The 22,198-nt window shown below is 37.0% G+C and overlaps 1 protein-coding gene across 1 annotated transcript; it reads left to right on the top strand.

Moving 5' to 3' along the window:
• Positions 1-13,395: 13,395 nt before the first annotated feature.
• On the top strand, positions 13,396-14,424 carry LOC133876144 (uncharacterized). The gene is made up of 3 exons (XM_062314429.1): positions 13,396-13,695; positions 13,747-13,815; positions 13,858-14,424. The coding sequence occupies exons 1-3, from the start codon at positions 13,396-13,398 to the stop codon at positions 14,422-14,424; spliced, it is 936 nt and encodes a 311-aa protein (XP_062170413.1).
• Positions 14,425-22,198: the final 7,774 nt, after the last annotated feature.

Genomic DNA, 22,198 nt, shown 5'->3' with positions numbered 1-22,198 from the left:
AATCCTTTTCCTACTTGGATAGAATTTTCAATCTCCTACTTGAACTAAGCGACTAAGTTCCAATTTTTCTTAGATTTCTAGGGCTTCTAGGCCTCTCCTAGTCTCTATAAATAGACCCCTAAGCTTTAAGAGAAGTGGTGGTTGTGCTTAGCTTTAGACAAAAAATTCTTCTTAGAGGCTTGACAAGTTGAAGAGTAGAAGAACATGACAGGAAGCCATCCTAACATCACAATGAGCAACTAAATTCGTAATAGGGTATTGATGTAGCCCTTTCCAAGTAACAATGGTTTGAAGTTATTTTAATTTGGGATTTTCTATATGCATGATGGTTGTATAACTGTGAGAATTGATCTTAATGTTTATATTCAATCATTATGAATTTCTTATCTTGTCTTAGAAAGTCTTTTATATTGATTTATTAATGCAACTACAACACAAGACTCTAACTCCAAGTATGAGTCTTGTGCGGCACAACTCTATCCAAAGGTTGTTGATAAGAAGTCTATCTCATCCGGTCTCATCCAGACTCCTAGTTATAAGCTAGAGTCCTAAGTCTAATTGTATGTTAAATAGGTGAGAGTTAAAGAGTCCTAGTTTTAGTATGTATAGGAGTCTTAGTCTATTATGAACTCTTGTAATTCTCGTATAAATATTCAATGAATGCTCAGCTATAGAGCACGGTTTAACAACCTAATATACTAGTTCTATCATGGTACCTCAGGCCCGTGCTTGGATCATGCAAATTTACTTCCAGCTCGCAACGGTTAAGAAGGGCAGCAGCTCGATCACCGAGTACTTTCAGATCATCAAGACACTCAATGACACGCTTGATGCCGCCGGACAGCGGCTTCTCCTCCTTCTACCACTATATGTCCCCTGGCTTCTCCTCCTATTTTATCTTCTTCTTCTTCTTCTCACTCCCGGTACCCCCCTGATTCTTCAAATAATTCTCCATCAGTTTCCAAAATGCCTTGTTCCATTTCCTATGTAGATTAGCCTCCTGCTCGAGTACATTCTATGAGAACTAGGTCCATGAACAACATTGTGCAGCAATGGCAACTCACAGATGGTCGAATTCGGTATGCAACTCCTCAAGCTTTAGTGGCAGCATCCTCTCCCGCCATTTGTGAACCAACATGCTACTCCAATGCTATCCCCATTCCATAATGGCGAAATACTATGCAAACCGAGTTCAATGCACTTCTTCAAAATCAGACTTGGTCACTTGTTCCTCCCCATCCTTCTCAAAATATTGTGGGATGCAAGTGGGTGTTTAAGCTTAAAAGAAAGGTTGATGGTTCCATAAAAAGACACAAAATTAGCATAAGAAATTAAATAACTCGTAATAAATGTCTAGAGGTATTTCAATCAGCTCAATGTGTTATATTCCCACGTTTTTACAGAAAAAATATTTTCCGCTGCCAAATCTTAACTTTGATGATGTTGTAATGTCACGTGGAAATTTAAAATTTTCACTTACGCCTTTTTGTAAAAGGTGGGGCGTTACAATAACAGTAGAAAAATATACTTTACAAAATTACACATATAGCAATAAACAGCCCAAAGCAATTGAAATGTAGACAAAAAATATAACATAATCTCAGCAGCAGAGAATATAAACAATTTCATGCATTATTTATCTCAACAAAAATCCAAAGTAAATCCACATTTTCTTAACAATCAATAACACAAGAAAAGAGTATAGAAGATATAACAAAATACCTGGAATGGAGAAAATATGTAGAAAATGACAAAATAAGATGAAAACACGTGATAAAGCACGAGAAAATCACACCAAATCGTAGCAAACTAAGAGAAATCGCAAGAAAATTTCAAGACTTGAGCGGCGCAAGAGAGAAAAAGATGCGATTTTAATCCTATAGGGCACCCGTCCGAATGTGTCACTTAACCGTTCGGACGACTACTGTTGGTCAGCCTTTGTCAAGGCTACACGCGTCCGGATGAAGGAATAGGTCCGTCCAGACGATCCACACTGAAAAGCTGAAATTAGAGGAAAATTTGCAGAAAAATAATTTTTCCTAAAGTTAGCTCAAAACACACATTTATAAATAATTGATAAGACAGTCAAATAGCAATTCAAAAATATGCAAAGATATAATTGAGAGTTAAGTATTCAATAAGCACAAATTTCCTTCCAGATAGAAATTTTAAATAGATGACTTAACTCATGCTATGCGTGTGTGTGTGTGTGTAAAAGTTTTCTCAATAAGGTATGATGCTTGTTGATATGATTTAAAGCAACTGAATTTTCTAAATGAGAGAAAAATTCAAAGATAAATTAGTCAAAAGTCAAGCCTTATTTTACTATGGCCTAGCCACTCTCATCTGATACACTCCCCCTAAGATGCAACACTTTTATTTTACTTAGTCCTTTAGTGGCCATCTATTTCCACAATGATTTGGTCACTGATTGTTTTTATGAGGGCAAGTTTAAGGACAGATTTACAGCAAAATAAGCAGTGGATCTTTTTAATTATCTATATTTACTGAACTTTAAATGCTTTTTATCATTTGGTGTTGCAACCTAGAAAGAATGCCAGAATTTATGGGTTCTAGGTTCAACTAGCGAGTTGGTCAATTTAACCATCTTAGCAAAAAAAAAATCTCTCTCATCAAAATTTTCAGAAGCTAAAAATCAAAGAGTAAAAAAAATATACCTTATGGAAGCTTTGGATAGTGCACTATTTTTCATCACATGAGAAAAGTAACTATTTAGCATTAAGATGCAACATGAAAACTTAGCAGATATCATGCATAAACTCTCAATCATATATAAGCATATTTAATCAAAGTACAATGACCTGAGATATCAGACAAAAATACATGCAATATCTAAAAAGCTATCAAAAAAAAAAATCTGCATCTTCTCCCCCAATTTTTTTTTATTAAAAAAAATTACAACATAAAAACAAAAACATGCTTTTATGGTAAAGAACCAGAATCTAAACCCAGCATGTGTGGTAAGATCAAACCTATCCTCAGGGAAAGAGGTTTAGAATTACCAAGAAAGAAATGCAGCAGCTTGACGTGCTTTTTCTGTCATCCCCATCAAATACCTGCAAAAGTTTTCCTTAAGACAACAAGAGAAAATATGGGGATAAAACAAATATAGTTCCTAGAATACAAAGCATGTGAACTGATATATGATAGGGAGAAACCAATGCAATGCAAGGAAACCTGACATGCTATAGGATCAGGAACCAAAATCCTAGGCATGTGTGACCTCAACTAGGTGGGTCCATTCCCTCTCAAGGGGTGAGTGTCCTCATCATTTTTGTCCGAACCCTGCCTTTCCTGTTGTTGACTGTCCTTCAACTGGTTTTCCATCCATCTTAGCAAGTTCTGCATCAAACTACTAAAAAGAGGCGGCCCCTCATAAAATTGGTCTCTTTTAGGCGTCAGCAGCATCTCCTTGTAGTGCCTTGATTTGTCCTTCTTTGGGATCCATTTTTGATTGATGGGAACAAATCTCAGCTGTTGACGTTGATGTTGCGGAGCTTGATATCTTGCTAGAGGTCTAGTGCCTGATGTAGTGTGTCTTGATAGCTTCTTCTGACCTTGACGCTGAGGACACCTGGGTCGGATGTGACTGCTTACACCACAGTGGTGGCATATGGGAGGGTTTCTTTTGGTAGGAGGCTTCTTAATGATTTTTGTACCAACTGGATCTTCTCCTCCAATGACAGCGTTTCCCTTATCCACGCAGGTGGGTGGAGGCTCGGGGACTGTAGGCTTGACGAATATAGTCTTTGAAGTAGATGTGATATCAGCGATAGAGGCTACATACCTGAGTCCTATCTTGTTAGTTGGACACTTCTGAATTGATAGCATATGAGTGTGTTTCTCATTAGTGACCCTCTCCAACTATAGCTATGTCTCCAACAACTTCTCCTCTAAATCTTGAATCTTAAGCAGTAAGGAACTCTTCTCAGTTTGCAAACTGTTCAGCTCATGCACATGTTGTTGGCGAGTCTTCTTTAGCTTCAAGAACTTTATATAGAGGACTTTACAGGCCTCTTTGAGTTCTTCCCTGTTTTCATCGCTGTGCTCTGAGTAGTAGGATTGGGAATCCTCCTGGTCTTTATGTGGAGCCACAAAGGCTAAAATTTTTTGATCTTTACCAGGAGTTTCTTCTTCTTCTTCTGACTCATCACTGAGAGTAGCATTGTAGGCCTTCCTTTTAGCCTGCTTGAGATTCCCATAGTCAGCCCGCATGTGCCCAAAGCCTGAGTACTCAAAAGATTTAGGATCTCTTGGACCCTTCTTCTCAGCTTCGTCTGGTTCAAATTATTTGAGGGCATTCTTTAGTCTTTCAGTTAACTTCTTCTTGAATTTCTCATTCTTCATCAATCTCCCGAAGTTCTTGGCCATCATTGCCATTGCATCTTCTTCTTCATTATTAGAATCTTCCTCAAATGAGACTCTGGCCTTCTTTTTAGATGCCTTGAGGGAAATTGTCTTGTCTTTCTGACTGGAGGCAGGGAATACTCATAAGTTTGAAGAGATCCTACTAACTCTTCAATCTTCATCGATTCCAGGTCCTTGCTTTCATCAATAGTTGTAACTTTGATCCTGAAATGTTCTGGCGAAGATCTTAGAATCTTTCGGATGAGTTTTACATCAGAGACCATCTTCCTGAGATTCACCATCAAGTTCCTCAGGTTGCTGATTCTTGTGTAAAACTCACTAAATGTCTCATCCTCTAGCATCTTAATTTCTTCAAATCTAGAAATCAACATTTGGCGCTTGACAAATTTAACAAGTTTGGTGCCCTTATATGTTGTTTCTAAGATTTGCCACGCACGCTTCTTGAGCGAACTCATAGTTTGAAATTCTTGTGAATTCAGACGGTGAAAGCGCTTGACATAGAGCATGGAGGGCTTTATTATTAGAAAGTCGAGTGCTGATCTAAACAACTATGAGTTCGTCAGTTGTATCCTCTGGTTTAATCAACCTAGATTCAACAATCTTCCAAACATCAATAGATTTTAAAAAGAATCGCATACGAGCTTTTCAATAGCCATAATTCGTGCCATCAAAGGTAGGAATAGAATTAAGAGTTTGAGACATGGTAAAAAAGATAGAAGTCAAAAAGATCACACCCAAGAATTTAATCTAAACAGAGTGTACCAAGTTTTGATACCAATTGAAAAATAAAAGACTTCTAATTTACCGTGTGTGTGTGAACAATGTGTAACAAAATATCTAAAAGTGGAATTTAAATAAGACAAATATTTTGTTAACGAAGTGAAAACTCAGTTAAGAGAAAAACCACCCCGGGGCAGCCAAACCCAGGAATTCCACTATTTTGAAGACAAAGCTAGTAACAAAGTAGTAACACTCACATACCCCGATGCAGCAATCGTACTTTACACTCTAACTTGTACCTATACATGAACTCTTCCCAACCAGGTCTCCTATCTTAAGGGTTCTTCAATGGATTCATTTAGCTTAGGGCTCCTCCCTAAGCTAGACTTCACACGATTAAGTCACACACCGGAAAACTCTTAGAGAGCTAGCAGATCTTCACAATTTCTACCAAAACACCCTCTCTAACCTCAAGAGAATTCAATACTGAGTTATGTAAATAATACATGCCTAGAGACCTCTATTTATAATTTTTAGAAGACCTAAATCGAGTATGATTTGAATTTCTCTAGGTCGAGTTCGAATGTAGGTTGAGAGCGTCCAAACGGTAAACTGCAACCACCTTTCCATAACGTGCTTCACGCGTTTCCTTATTAAGGCCGTGTCCGGACAGTATTGCCCTAGCGTTTGGATAGTTGCAAGCTGTCTTCCCAATCCATGTCTGCAAAGGACTCTGGATTCTTCTCGAACACTGAAGTTTGAAGAGCGTCCGGACGGTGTTGCCTTGTCATTTGGACGAGTGCATACTAACTAGGGCTGGCAATTTTGACACGACCCGACAACCCGACACGAACACGACACAAAATTAGCGGGTTTGGGTCAAAAACGAGTTGACCCGTTTATGACCCATTTTGTTCGATTTGGCGGGTCATGTCGGTGACCCGCCAGACCAGATTATTTTTTATTTTTAAAAAAGGAAATGGGATATTAGGATTAACCGAAAACACAAAAAAAAAAAAAAAAAAAAAAAAAAAAAAAACCTTAACTTCTTTTCTTTCTCCTTTAGCGCCAGCACTGCCCCCTTTTCTTCTTCCTCTCTCCGCCGATGTCGCATCCGGTACCGCCGGTATGTTAATCTTTGTTTATTACTTTATTTGTTAATCTTTGGTTTTCTCTGTGTTGTTTTGTTGCTGATATGAGAAAGGATATCTCATATGATGGCAACTTCAAGAATTTAACTTCGATTACCAGGTCGTATTGCTCTGGTTTTCTATCTTTGAAATTCTTGAAACCAATGATATCGACTAAGAAGGTTCGGCGGCTTAGGATAATGTGATACCTTGGTCTTATCGCTCCAATTGGTTCTCCTTTTTTATTCACTCACCCAGTAATGTAGAATTCATGATGCTTGATTTCCCATCTGTAATGAAGATATCATCATTTGAATATAATGTGATCTTTTTATAGTGTATAGAGGAGTCTTGTATATTTTGTAACTTTTTTTTATTGTAAATTATTAGTTACCTCCATATAATTAGGGGTAATTATACATTAGTGACTCACTGTCTTTTGAAAACTGCCACTAACCAGAAATCTTCATATTTTCCATTCTAATTGATGGATTTCCTCACGTAAAGCGCATGTATAGCCTGAAATACAAAATTTATCCCCTAACTGGTCTCCAACAGGGTTAATGTTACATGATTAGTGGTAGCAGAACAAGGGCATGTTTGAGAAAATTTTAAAATCTCTTTTTCGTTTCTCAAACGTTGAAAATTATCTAAACAGATTTTTGGATGTAGTCTTTGTCACTGGTACTTTTCAAAAGAAACTAAAAAAATATTTTCAAAAAATAACTAGACGGCAATGCTAAGTGGTTAGTCTTGTATTGGCTATGCAAAGTAGAATAGATTAGATCTTAGTGAAGGTAAATCATTTTTGCTTACATATTTTTCATGCACAAATGGATTATGACTTATGAGAATTTATTTCAAAAGGATCACTTCCTAATATATTGTAAGGATCATCAAATGGGTTAAGTTGCAGGGCGTGTACACATTGGTGGAAACATGGGGTAGGATGCTCCCATTACCTTATTATTTGCATTTCTTGCCCAACCATTCTAGCACAGAATTTTCTTTTTGTTGAGTTTGCATGAAGCTTCTATATGCAGGGTGGGGATTTCTAAGACTTGTCAAAGGCAAAAGCACAAGGAGAAAAGTCAGTCAGATATTGGTTGTGTATGTTTGGGAGATTATAATTTGTGAACAATTGTATCAAACTTGAATGAACTTCTGTAGGTTGATTGTTGATAATTATCTCTATAAATTAGGTTGATTGTTGATAATCTTAATTTCGTTTACCTCTTCATTCTAATTTACTAACGATTATGAGTGTAGGTGATTAACGAAGATTCGGTTGTATTCGATGATGATGTGGTTGAAATAGATACAATGGAAGATCCTTATATTCATACAAATCCGATGACGACAAAAAAGGTCCAGAAGAAGCGTAGGAAGACCTCAACAGTTTGGACCCATTTTGATGAACTTCCTTCTACAGATCCAAATGACACAAGGATATGGGCAAAATGCAAGTTTTGTGATCATAAGTATATAGTTAACAATTCTCATGGAACTGAAAATCTACAGAAGCATATGAAGGTTTGTGGGGGGAAAACTGATCATGATATTTAGCAAATGCTCCTATCTAGAGATCAAGGAACTCTGTCAGTAAGTGCCTCAAAATTTTGTCCTAAAAGATATAGAGAATTGTTGGTTGGTACGATTATTAAGCATGACTTGCCTTTTTCATATGTTGAATATGATGGTGTAAGAGAAATGCATATATACTTGCGTAGTGATGTACTATTAATTAGTAGAAATACTGCCAAGGCTGATTTGATTAAGATGCATATGTTGTAGAAACAAAAGGTTAAGTCTTTGTTAAATGTTTGTCCTGGGAGGATTAGTTTGACATCTGACTTGTGGACGTCCTTGACAATCGATGGGTATATTTGCCTCACTGCACATTTTATTGACAAGAATTGGGTGTTATCTAAAAGGGTGTTAAGCTTTTCATTCATGCCCCCACCACATAATGGTGCATCTTTGGCTGAAAAGATATATAGTTTGCTAGAAGAGTGGGGGATTGATAAAAATGTTTTCTCTATAACATTAGATAATGCTTCTGTGAATGATTTGTGTGTTGTGAATCTCAAACCAAAATTAAACATGAAAAAAGCCCTTCCTTGTGAAGGTGAGTTGTTTCATATGCGTTGTTGTGCTCATATTCTTAATTTGATAGTGCAAAATGGATTGAAAGAGATCACTGGTGCTATCCAAAAGATTCGAGATAGTGTTAAGTATTTTAGAGGATCACAAATGAGAAAACAAAGTTTTCTTCAGGCTGTCAGTCGAATGTCATTGAACAGTAACAAGGGGTTAAAACAAGATGTGCCAACTAGATGGAATTTGACATATCTTATGCTTGAGAGTGCAATTCATTATAGGCGTGCTTTTGCTTCTTTGGAGATGACTAATAAAAACTATACGTTTTGTCTTAATGCACTTGAGTGGGAAAAGGTGAATGATATCAGTAGTTTCTTGGGTTGCTTTTATCGTGCTATGTGTGCTTTTTTTGGTACCAAATATCCTACAGCCAATCTATACTTTCCCTAGTTGCATTGATTTATGTGAACTTGAAGCAAGAACTTGTGAGCAAAGATGGGTATAGGAGATTAATGGCAAGTCAAATGATCTCTAAATTTGAGAAATATTGGTCAGAATTCAGTTTAGTGTTGGCCATTGCAGTTGTCTTAGATCCTCGTTACAAGCTGCACCTTGTAAAGTACTACTATATGAAGATTTATGGAGCTGAATCTCAAGAGTATGAGAATGTGACGAAAACGTTAACCAAACTTTTTATGGAGTATAGTGCTCCTACGACTTCAAGCTCCACAGTTGTTTAGCCCCAAGATGACTCAGATTGGGAAAAGGTAAATAATATCACAAGTTTCTTAGCTTGTTAGTAACTTAGTATATATACTCATAACCACTTACTAAATTTATGTTTATATTATCTCTTTTCATGTAGGATTTTCTAGCATTTGATGGAGTCGATCCTGATACACAAAAGACTCAATTATAACTTTATTTGGATGAACCCAAGTATTTGGAGAAGAATACGACATTTGACATCCTTTCATTTTGGAAATGAAATGAATTTCGTTATCCTGAAGTAGCTGCCATAGCTCGTGATATTTGGAGTATTCTTATTTCTACTGTTGCTTCAGAATCCACTTTTAGTATTGGTGGACGTGTGATTGATCAGTATAGTAGTTCACTCAAGCCTGATATTGTTGAGGCATTGGTTTGCACTAAAGATTGGTTATATCGAGAGCAGGGTAATATTAGTTATTTGCATATTTAATTTCTTCATTTACTTGTATTTTTTTATCTTACTTTAATGGCATTAATTTCTTTTATCTTTTGATATAGAACAAACTTTAATGAAGGTGGATAACGAAGAAGATGATGTTTTGACATTGGATAGTAGCAGTTCCTGTGAGATCCCCTATTCTTTCTTTTGTTCTTATGTTATTGTTTGTGTTTTAGCATGGTCTTCATAAAATAGCTTGAGGATTGTACTTCAGGATCACATATTTTGGCATGAACCATGCTGAAAAAACAAACACTTGATAGAAATTCTCCATATCTGATTATCATCCTCTGTTTTTGAACCATAGAGAAAATCTTCAGAACTTTTTCACCTCCCAATGTAATTACTCTACTTTTTTTCCTTTAGGTAGTGGAGTTGAATGACAAAGATGGGCATGTCAAACTAACCTGCGTTGGACCCAATCTGATGGACAATGAGCATATTTGTGGGTCATTCAAGGAATCAAGAGTGGACAATTTTGATGTAATGATGATGGAGTTTTTTGTATTTGTATTTGTAAATTTGTAATGATGATGTAGTTTTTTTTTTTTTTTTGTTATTTGATTAGACAATTAAGCATATTAAGTGATTTGGTGCTAGAAACATAGTCATCAACGTTACTAGATGATGAGTACCAAATATTGTATATTTGGTCTCCTTAATTTGCATTAGTTAGACCTTTAGCTTTGTTATTTTCTGATTTTTTTTTTTTTGTTAGTTTTGGTGTTTTGCAGGACTTTGAGATAAAATGCAGTATTTTCTGTGGGACTTGCAAAGAAATAGGAGGAGTCATTAGAGCCATCAAAGTACAGGTGTTAGGGTTGACGTGGCAGCATCTTTGGAGAATCAAGCACCTGAAAGGGGCATAAGGGCTCAAGCATCGATGTCGATGGATCGATCAAAATGTTAGATCAAGCGCATTTTTGATCGATCGACCAAGAAATTCAATCGAGCGCATTGTCGATCGATCGACCAAAATAGTCGATCGAGCGACAATCAGGGCTGATGTGGCATGCATGAATTCCAATGCTCTGACGACTGCTGACAAGCCTATTAGGGTTTTTTAGGGGTAGAGGCACCATTTTGTAAAAGTTTGCCTAAACCCTAACATTCTTTTCTCCTATTAGGGTTTAGAGGGGTAGATGTGCCATTTCGTAAAAGTTATGTTTAACATAATCATCTATTATAAATTACCCCTGCTATGCACCACTTAGGGCATTGCTTTTCTCTTCAGAGCACTTGTCTTAGCTCTTGTCTTTTCTTTTGTAAGTTGTTACTTTGTTCTTATTTCTTTTAATTTAAAGTTATTTTCCATTCTTCTTTATCTTCTTTAATTAATCGCTTTAATTTTCAGTTGTTCTTCTTTCTTTTCAATTTTATTTATTGCTTACTTTTTTATTTATTGTTATTTAGTTTCCGTTCTTCCTTTCTTTCCCATAATTTCAATCTATTGTTTTCTTTTCACTTTTATTAGGTTTTTGTTCTTCTTTCTCTTCTTCGCTTTTGTTATTTTATGTTTTCATTTCAAGAGTTTTTGGTGTTTTTACTCATGAGAGGCAAAAATCCTCAACTAAGGTTGATGATGAAACCTCATCAATGATAACACTTATGCTCTTGTCATGATATTCATAGATTCAATATTCTTATGTATATTCAAATTCCATGTCAATTTATTGAATCATATTCTTTAGATTGATTTTTATTTGATGTTTGTTGTAATTCAATCGATGGATACATCGATTGATTTCTTTGAGATTGTGGTATCTATTGTGATTTCCGGATACAATAGATGATTTCGATTGAAAATTGATAATCGTTGTGATTTGTTTGAGTTGAATTCTTCAAATATTTTCATGCTTTGTTATTTAAGAATTTGAATATCGAGCTTATTGAATTGAATTTATGAATAAAATGTAAGAGTAGGGTGTTTGGTTTGGTTTGGTGAATTCCGATACCTTAGTGTTTTTTTTATAAATTGTTCTTATTCAGTTTTATTTTTTTTGTTTATTATTTTGCTTGACAAATCTTTCAAATATTTGGCTCTAGGTTAAAATAAAATTAATTTAAATAGAAATTGATTTTTATTCTTCACACACACTTCTCTGCTGATTTGACCTCGCATTTGCATGTACTATGCTACATACGATTCGTGCGCTTGCGAGTTAAATAAATTTACACATCAAGTTTTTGGCGCCGTTGCCGGGGAGGTGCTGATTTATAAGAAAAAAAAAATCAAGTTTTGTTTATTTTAATTTTGTTTTTCTACTAGATTTTTTTTTCTCAATCTTTTTATTCAATTTTAAAAAAAAAAGAAAAGAAAAGAGCAAGGATTTCTGTTCTGTCGTTGTTTTAGGTTCTACAGAATTTTGCGGAGTCGATCGAGCGACCGTTAAAGTCGATCGATCGAACCAACACAGGAGGCATTACCTGGAGAAGTTTAGTAAAGGAAATTTTTTGCCAAAAATTATTTTTGGTCCAATCTTGTAAGTTTTAATTTTTACCTTTTTTTGTATCTTTGTTTTGTTGTATGCATTCGTGATTAGACTTGATTTTTCTCTTATTTATTTTGTTTGTGCTATTTTTCTTTTAATCTTCAAAAAAAAAAAAAGAATAAAAAACTAATAAGAGATAAGAGAAGACTTTGCTAGTGTGGGTCTACGAAGCTATCTAAGGGGCAAAATCAAGGCAAATTCTGGCAAGGAAGGTCTTGGGATTTAAGTGTGTCCGTGTAACCCCCTCACCTTCCTGGGAACTAACCTAGATTGCACCTTGGAGAATTTTGTTTACCCTACTTGCAATTTCTTTTCTCTATCTTGTTAATGGAAATGTGCCACCAAACATGCCTGGTTCTATCACATCATGGGATAACTTGCTCACCAAGTTTTACAACAAATTTTTCCCAATGTCCAAGGTGAACGAATGTAGAAAGGAAATAAGCTCTTTTTCGCAAGAGGAGGATGAGAAATTTTTTGAAAGTTGGGAAAGGTTTAAAAGATATGTTAATCAAGTGCCCTCCACATGGATACGAGAAATGGAGACTCATGCAGTTCTTTTACTAAGGATTGACTCAATCCAGCCGCAGCATGATCAAGTTAATGAATGGAGGCGCATTTCTGAATTTAACTGGAGAAAAAGCATATCGGACCTTAGATCAGTTGACCGACAACTCCCAGCAGTGGGATTTTTCGAGCTATCTTGACAAATCTGTTCGCATCCAAAAGAAGGGAGGCATCTACGAGGTGAAGGAAGATATGGAGCTAAAGATGAAATTAGATGCCCTCACTAAGAAGGTCGATGCGCTTGTCATTGGGAAATCCATCAATGCTGCGAACCCATTCCACGTGGTTTGCTGTTCCATCTGTGCCAGTCCCATTCACTCGGCACAGACTTGTCCTTCTTTGCCAACCTTTGTCAAGTCATCAATGGAATAAATCAATGCTTTCAATGACTTTAGAAAGCAATCCAATGGACCATTCTCTGAGACTTACAATCCTAGGTGGCAAAACCATCCTAATTTTTCGTGGAAGCAGAACTAACCAATGAATCAAGAGGGTCCTCTCATCAAGCCCATAATCAATACCCCCTAGATTCCATCAATCGGTTCAGGGTGGTCAAGCGCCGCCAACACCAGTATACCAAGTTCTTACTTAAGCCCCAGCCTCTTCTTCACATTCCACATTAGAGGACTCTCTCAAAGCCTCCATGCAATTTACAAACCAAACTATCAGTGAAGTGAAGAATGCAACCATGGTGAACTCTCAAGCAATTGCCAAGATGGAAGTTTAGCTTGGGCAAATGGCAAATCAATTGGGTGAGAGAGAGAAGGGGAAGCTTCCCAACTAGCCCATGCCAAATCCGAGGTTACAGCTCCATGGGGGAAGTTCATCCAATGCTGTACAGGGGCAAGAACATGTTCAAGCCATTGTTTCACATAGGTCAGGGAGACAAGTGGACAACCAAGTGGTTCTTCCTGCAGAGAACCATGTTGCACAACAAGAGCAAGGAAGTGGCAGCACAAAGGAAAAAGATGCGGAGCCATCTACAACCACTATGGAGACCCCTCCTAGGTCGTTTATACCTAAGTTGCCTTACCCTGACAGATTACTTGCGCCCAAGAAAGGAGGGAAGTTCGAGGACATTCTAGAGGTATTCAAGCAAGTGTAGATGAACATCCCATTTTTGGATGCCATCCAGCAGGTGCTGTCTTATGCCAAGTTCTTGAAGGACTTGATTACTGTTAAGAGGAAGACTAATGTCCCGAAGAACGTATGTTTGACCTAGCATGTCAGTTCGATCCTGCAATGCAAGCTGCCCATCAAGCACAAGGACCTTGGATGTCCAACCATCTCTTGCATGATAGGAGTTAACCACATAGAGAAGGCTCTGCTAGATCTTGGAGCAAGTGTCAATCTCCTACCCTATTTAGTCTACCTGCAATTGGGGTTGGGAGAATTGAAGCCTACCTCTATGACGCTCCAATTGGCTGATCGGTCAGTGAAGGTACCACGGGGAATCATCGAGGATGTTTTGATTAAGGTGGACAAATTCTATTTCCCAGTGGATTTTATAGTGCTAGACACAGAGCCGGTCCAGAATGTAGGGATTCAAATACCGGTGATTCTAGGGCGACCCTTCTTAGCTACGGCTAACGCCCTCATCAATTGTAGAACAAGGGCCATGAAGATCTCTTTTGGCAACATGACAGTGGAGCTGAACATCTTCGACATTAGCAAACAGCCATTAGAGACTACTGAGATTGGAAGTGCATACTTGATTGAGGAGATCATCGAAGATACTATTGATGAAACAAGCATAGAAGACCTCCCTCCTAGAGGCATGCTTTGCTCAATTTGGAGAAGATTTGGATTTGGATAAGCTACTTGAGCAAGCAGATGCTATGTTAGAACTTGCTTCTTTAGAGAATAGCAAGGAAAAGGAGGTAGAAGTTTCCGAGCCTCCCAAGAAGGAACTTAAGCCATTGCCTGACAGTCTTAAGTATAAGTTCCTAGGTCCAGCTGAATCTTTTCCAGTAATTATAGCCTCAGACTTAGTTGATACTCAAGAAGAAAAATTACTGGACGTTTTAAGAGAGCACAAGGAGGCTATTGGCTGGACCATTGAAGATATCCAAGGAATCAGTCCCTCGGTGGTTATGCACAAGATACACTTGGAGGAGGATGCCAAACCATCTCAACTTCATCCATACAAAACCATCTATGGTCACCAATAGTTTTGAAAATAAAAGAACAAAATAAAATAAAAAGTGACTGTAGCAATGATTTTCATGAAATGAGTTATCAAGTGCTTTTAATAATACTTTAAGAGATAATACAAATCCATCTTTATCTTTTAGATTTAAAATTTTGATTGAAAAGAAAAGGCAAGATAAAATGTAAAGAAAGACTTTCAATATAGTAATAATAGCACTTCTGGTTGTCATCCAAATGTACTCTGGTTGGCATCCAAATGTACAGAGTATACTCTCAATTGAAGATAATCCTTAGAGGCAACGTATACAAAACAACTGCTTTACAGTGTTGAAACAACTAGGGGTACTATGTACCAAACTAAGTCGAATATTAACTTCTCAAGTTTGAATTGATACATACTAAAGGCTCAAACTCGACCTGAGCCTTAAGAGGTTTGTGCTTGGCTCAATACATTTTTTTTATGAATTCACAACTGCTGAAACTATTCCAGTAGTATGGCTTGCTAAGCTTCAATTATTTCCCTAACGTGCACCTTCACCTTAAGCTAGAGTGGCCAACATAATATTTTATTATTTCATTTAAATACAAAAAAAAAAAAAAAAAAAACTTTTATCTTCTCGACACAGAAAGGTGTACGAACGTTTCACTTGGCCATCCAGACAGAAAAATGGATCCGACTTTTACTGAGTTGGAAATTGCGCAGAATCTTCCTAGAACTCTAAAATTGCCTTCTTGAAGCTTGTGACACTGAAACTTGTCATAATAAGGCCATTTCCATTATAGAGAAATAATTTCTGAATATTTGAAGACTCTGAAATAATACGGCATCCCTATTTAAAGCAGCAACCTTACATGGTAGTGATTTTGTCAACAGAATGTAGCCAATAAAACTAACAAATGTGTTGAAGACCCCTGGGCCGGAGTTCCCATTGGCAAAAGTGTTGTAAACGACCCTTGGGTCGGTGTTCCCATTGACAAATGTGTTGGAGACCCTTGGGCCGGTGTTCCCACTAGCAAATGTGTTGGAGACCCTTGGGCCAGTGTTCCCATTGGCAAATTTGTTGAAGACCCTTGAGCTGGTGTTCCCATTGGCAAATGTGTTGAAGACCCTCGGGCCAGTGTTCCCATTGGCAATTGTGTTGAAGACCTTTGGGTCTGTGTTCCCTTTGGCATAACATTGTGGTGATAAAGACCTGAGGGCCTGCACTCCCTATGGCACAATAATGGGTTGTGTACATGAGCATAGCATTGTTTTATGTGGTGTTTTATAGTGTCTTCGTGAATATATGATAGTTTTCACGCTAGATGTATCTATATGCCTATGAGGCTGAATGGCACAGCGCATACGTATATGTTAACGGCTTGATTGCATATGTTTTAAAGGCATTGAGCTACTGGATCTTCTATATGTGTTCGCAGCTACATAGTTTGCTTCCATGTATTTTTGAAATATCGGTGTTTACTTTATCAGCTACGATATGTTTTCGAGGAAAGGATTTTCATAACTAAAAATGGTAGCTGTTATTGTAATCGAATAGGGAAAAAAAAAGTTGGTTCTTTGAGAAAACTTAGTGGGTTTTATACTACTGAGACCTTAGTAATTTGTTGCTGAGGTGATGAACTCATACTTTCACCTATCCGGATGTAGTTAACCCTAGAACCATGCAGACATTGATGCTTTAGCTGTAAGTTTAGCGAATGTATAGGTTGACCCTGTAGCACAGTACTTGGGATATTGCGACAGAAGCTCGACGCAACAGTTATAATGTGATGGACTATGGGTTGTCCATTCTTTTGTATATATTGTTTATGGCACGTGTCGCTTGTGACACGCATGTGATTGCCATTCTTTTGTTATGTAGTTAATATTTTGTTAAGCCTCAAACAAATAGACTTATGTATGGCTCTTTTTGTATAATTTAAAATTTTATAAATGTGCTTTCCGCTATGTTTGAAAAATAGACGACTTCTAATTTAACAAGTGTGTGTGAACAGTGTGCAACCAAATATTAAATACGGAAATTAAAGGAGACAAATATTTTGTCGACAAAAAGGAAATTCAATTAAGAGAAAAACTACTTCGGGGCAGCCAAACCCAGGATATCCACTATTCAAAAGACAAAGCTAGTACAAAGCAGTAGCACTCACATACCAGTGATATAGTGGTCGTACTTTGAACTCTGATGTGTAACCCAACACGAACGCCTCCCAACCAGGTCTCCTACCTGAAGGGGTCTTCAATGGAATCTTTTACCTTAGTGTCAACCCCTAAGATAGACTTCACAGCTGATCAAATCACACACTGGCAAAAGCTAGAGAGCTAGCAAATCTTCAATATCTCCCTAAACACCCTCTCTAAGCTATAAGGAATTCACTACCGAATTCTGTGCAAAGTGCATGCATAGAGCCTCTTATTTATAGGCTTTAGAAGCCCTAATTCTAGTCAGAATCGGAGTCTCTAGTACGCGCGTCCGGATGACAGCTTTGGGTGTCCGGACGGGCAGCTGTGTCTGAAAAGCAATTCTGAAAATTTGTCAAATTTTGGCGGGCGATCCGGACGCTACTATCTTTCCGTTTGGAAGGAGGGCCGTCCGGACGTTTCTGTTTGCCATCTAGACCATTAATTTATACCATTTTTTGTTATATTTCCAATGACGCTGATTTCGTCTTAATCCGATATTTTAGTAGAAAGTTATGATCAAAATACCGGAGGGTGTCCGAACGGTGTTGCCCTAGCGTCCGGACGATTGCACTTCTGCTGCACGCAATTTCCATAATAAGGTCTGAGAGTCCGGACCATGGAGTCTGACCTCTGGACGGTTGAAATTCTTTTGCACGACTTGCCTTATCAAGGATAGCGTCCGGACGTTGCAACTGTCTTCCCATATCTGTGTCTGAGACAAAAACCCTATTACTTGTCGAACACCAAATGTCATTCGGACGGTATTGTCATGTCGTCCGAACGGATGCACTTGAGCGCTAGATTTTTCTCGAACTCTAAATAGCGGCCAGACGATTTGTCATTATGTCCGGACGGATGCAACCTTGAACAGTTCAAAGCTTCTAGACACTGATGGACGTCCGGACAGAAAGTTCTCGTTCGTCCAGACAGATGTTGCTGACTGTTGAGCATCCGGACGTTATACTGAGTCGTTCGGACGGAAGCTTGGGATCGACTTTTCTGAGTAGAAATCTGCACAGAATCTTCCATGAACACTGAAATAGCCTTCTTGAAGCTTGTGACACTTGCAACTTGTCATAATGAGGCTCTTTCCATATCAGAGAAATACACTCTGAATATCTTGAAAACTCTGAAATAAACGGCATCCTTGTGAAAGTAGCAACATTACATAGAAGTGATTTTGTCCAACAGAATGCAGCCAACACAAAAACTAACAAACTCCCCATTTGGCCATTATGCGACAAAAATCACTTGACCGGGTTAAAAATACATTCCCGGTCTAAAACTAACATATACTCCCCCTTTTTGTCTCAAAGGGACAAAGGGTAAACAGAGTATAGAAATACTACAGTAATAAAATACTCCCCATTGATGTCTCAACAAGACAAAGGTAAACAGAGTATATAAAATTCACAGACAAAAACGTTCTATAATCCAAAACAAAAAGAAAATAGAGAAGAGTCTGCAAGTGGCCCAAAAGAGATGAATAAAAATCCTCCAAATATCAAATCCCGCTGATCCACTGAAATCAAGTAGCGGAGAGAAATCCGTATAAAAAGCTAGATTTGTACTACTTCGGCTCTAACTCAAGAAGCCGGGAACCATGGACTGAAAAACCTTCAATCTCATGTTTTTGTAAAGCTTGAAACTGGTTATCTGCAGATTGACATCCTCTAAGCAACTGGTCTGCAAGATAAATGAGAAAATTCACCACTGAATCTCTAACTGATACAGATCTGAGGGAATGCTACGGAAGGCTCTGCATGAGCTAGAGGAAAAGGCTCATCTTAATCCTGAGACCTTTGGAATTTGAACATCTAACTTCAACAACAGTCAGTTTTCCAAAGGATCCATCTATCAGATATTGTGCTGGGAGCTGCTGGACGACATATTCCTGAAAATATTTAAACATAAATATTTCCAAAAATAACACCACAAAGAAATATTAGATCCTGTTAGTCCCAAAAAGAAAGTGGTATTATGACAGCTGTCAATTGGATGCCCAAGTATTACAAAAGCAAAAATCGTAATCCAAATGACCCAAATATATCAATATCAACCCAACACACAGACAGAATAGGATTTCCATGCATAATATCTCAAGAAAATATCACAATCAACAAATATTCCAATATTCTAAAAGCACAAAAACTTAAAAGAATAACAGAAGACACAATGAAGATCATGGAATGAGAAGAGATGTGCAAAGAATGCCAAAATCTCGAAAGAAAACCTCGAGAAAAGCACACAACATGACATGATAAAGAAATAGAGATTTTGTGTATGGCAGAGAAAGAGACGCAAGTCTCAAACCTATAGAGATCCCATCCGGACGTGTCACTTAATCGTCCAGACGGGCTACTGCTAGGACAGCGTAAGGCAAGACTGCTCTCGTCCGTACGTAAGAATAGGTCCGTCTGAACGCTTCACACTGAAAATCTGAAACTTGAGGAAAATTTGCAGAAAAATATTTTTCCCAAAAGTTAGCTTCAGAACACGCATATATAATCAACTGATAAAACAGTCAAATAGCATTCCAAAAATATGCAAAAATATAAAATGAGAATTAAGTATTCTATGAGCACAAATTTCCCTGCAGATAGAAATGTTAAATAGATTACTCAACTCATGCAATGCGTATGTGTGTGTCAAAGCTTTCTCAATAAGGTATGAAGTTCACTGATATGACTTAAAGCAACCAGATTTTCTAAACAAGAGAAAAAATCAATGAAAGATCAGTCAAAAGTCAAACCTTATTATTATTTACTAGGGCCTAGCCACCCTCATCTGATACACTCCCCCTAAGATGCAGCATGGTGTGGTCTTTTGTTTACCAAAATATATCAATAATAAAATTACCACTCGCAATAGTACGAATCCTTGTAGGATAGGGCTATATTGAGGGTATCGAAACTCAAGGATTGCAGGGGTATTACTATCAAGTTTTTCAAGATTAAATATAACTTAATTAAAAAGATATTTGATTTTTGTTTTCTAAAAATAAATGCATAAAAGTAAAAGACATAAATGTAAATAAAATAGGGATGAGATAAAGAAAAAGGGATTGATTTCACCACTCACCGCATAACAATGTTCAATAATAAATTAACAATGAAAATTCATACTATGCATGATATAGGGCTCATCTCACTCAAGTAGTCAAGAAATTACCTCTAAAGAATAAGTATAATCCATCTTCGGTTGGCACGGACCGTCCACCTAACCACTAAAATGCGGTACGACCTGTCTTCCCTAGGTATGGATTAGCTATATCTTTAATAGGATACACATAATCAATGGAATAGTATAACCCATCTTCGGTTGGCACGAACTGTCTACCTAAATTATACTAAACTAGGGTGTAGTACAATCCGTCTTCCCTAGGCATGGCCTATCTAACCCTCTTGATCATATTTCAATTAAAACCGTTATATAACAATCATTCACATAATCACAGAAAATATGAAGGATTGAGTTCAGTCAATATAAAAGATTTTCTAAGACAAGATAAGAAATTCATAATAATTGAATATAAACATTAAAATCAATTCTCACAGTTATACAACCATCATGCATATAGAAAATACCAAATTAAAATACAATTAAACCATTGTTACTTGGAAAGGGCTACAACATCAACACCCTTGTAAGAATTTAGCCACTCATCGTGGTGCTGTGATGGCCTCCTGCCATGTTTTTCTCCTCTTCAACTTGTTAGACCTCCAAGAATAATTTTATGTCTAAATCTAATTAAGCATAAGCCCAAGCACACATTATCTTTAAGCTTAGGGGTCTATTTATAGAGACTAGGAGAGGCCTAGAAGCTCTGGGAATTCCAAACAAATCGTTTCTTGAGTCTTCTTGTCCAATTAGGAAAAGGATTCCAAATTCGTCCAAAATTGTGGTCTTTTATTGCGGGGCGATTTTGATATAGTAAATGTTCGAATTATGGAAAATATATTTCTAACATATTTGTTTCATTTTTTATTAGCTTTCCAACGCCACTAGTTTCATTACAATTCGATATCTAACGCAAAAGTTATAATAAAAACACTGAGGCATGTGCAGAATCCAAATTTGAACCCAATCCGATTTTGACTCTTAGTAGAGAAATTCCGATTTAATCCTTCACTTGATTTGATTAAACTTAACCACATCATATTGGTATTCTATTATGATTGGTTAAGCTTAAACATATCTTTTAGGTCTTCTCAAAGTGTGCTTTAAGCCCAAAATTAATGGAATTAATTGCATCTTTATTTAAAACCTGAAAACATTAAAAACAACACAAAATCAAACAAATAACAATGCTAAGGAATTAACATATGCAAGTTAAGGGGCTTGAATGTGCAACATTCAACGCTTATCACAGTACCTAATTGTTTTACTTGTACCATGAAGGACAAGGTAAAATTTTACTTGCACCATGAAGGACAAGATATAAATTCAGCAGAGAAGCAGTGAATATAAGCACAGAATTCACAAGAATAACTGCTTGTTTCTTTTGGTGCTGCAACCTATAGGGAATGCTAGAATTTTTAGGCTCTAGGTTCAACTATCATATTAGTCAATTTTACCATCTTATCAAAAACATCTCTCTCATTAGAATTTACAGAAGCAAGAAGTCAGAGAGGAAAACGATGTACCTTAGGGGAGCCTTGGATAGTGCACATTTTCATCGCATGAGAAAAGTAACTATCTATCATTAAGATGCAACAGGAAAACTTAGCAGATATCAGACATAAACTCTCAATCATATATAAGCATATTCAATTAATGCACAATGAACTGAGATATCAGGCAAAAACATATACAATATCTGAAAAGCTATCAAAAGAAAAAAAAAATCCGCATCTTCTCCCCAAATTTTTTTTTTTTTTTGAAAACCAATAAACAGAAAAGTAACAAAGACATACTTATGGAAAAGAAAATGACATCTAGTCCCAGCATGTAAGGTAAAATCAAACATGTCCTCAAGGAGAGAGGTTTAGAAATACCAAGACAGAAAAGCAGCCACTTGACGTGCTTTTAACTGTCATCCCTAAAAAAAATATCTGCAGATGTTTCTCAAGACAACAAGAGAAAATATAGGAGATAAAATAACTGGTTCCTCAAACAGAATGCAAGGCATGAATAAGATATGACATGATAAACGATGCAATGCAAACATATCTGACATGCACTAGGATTTAGGAACCAAAATCCTAGGCATGGTGAGACTTCACCTTTACTAGGTGAGTCCACTCCCCCTCGAGGG

This window comes from Alnus glutinosa, chromosome 8, assembly GCF_958979055.1.
Source record: "Alnus glutinosa chromosome 8, dhAlnGlut1.1, whole genome shotgun sequence".
Taxonomy (NCBI): domain Eukaryota; kingdom Viridiplantae; phylum Streptophyta; class Magnoliopsida; order Fagales; family Betulaceae; genus Alnus; species Alnus glutinosa.
This window is presented reverse-complemented; position numbering and strand designations above follow the sequence as displayed.

Excerpts from the sequence above, each read along its gene's own strand:
- LOC133876144 (XM_062314429.1), top strand. The coding sequence starts at position 13,396 with ATGCCAAATCCGAGGTTACAGCTCCATGGGGGAAGTTCATCCAATGCT. Across the intron at positions 13,696-13,746 it reads AGTTCGAGGACATTCTAGAG|GTGCTGTCTTATGCCAAGTT; the intron begins GTATTCAAGCAA and ends GCCATCCAGCAG. Across the intron at positions 13,816-13,857 it reads AGACTAATGTCCCGAAGAAC|CTGCCCATCAAGCACAAGGA; the intron begins GTATGTTTGACC and ends CTGCAATGCAAG.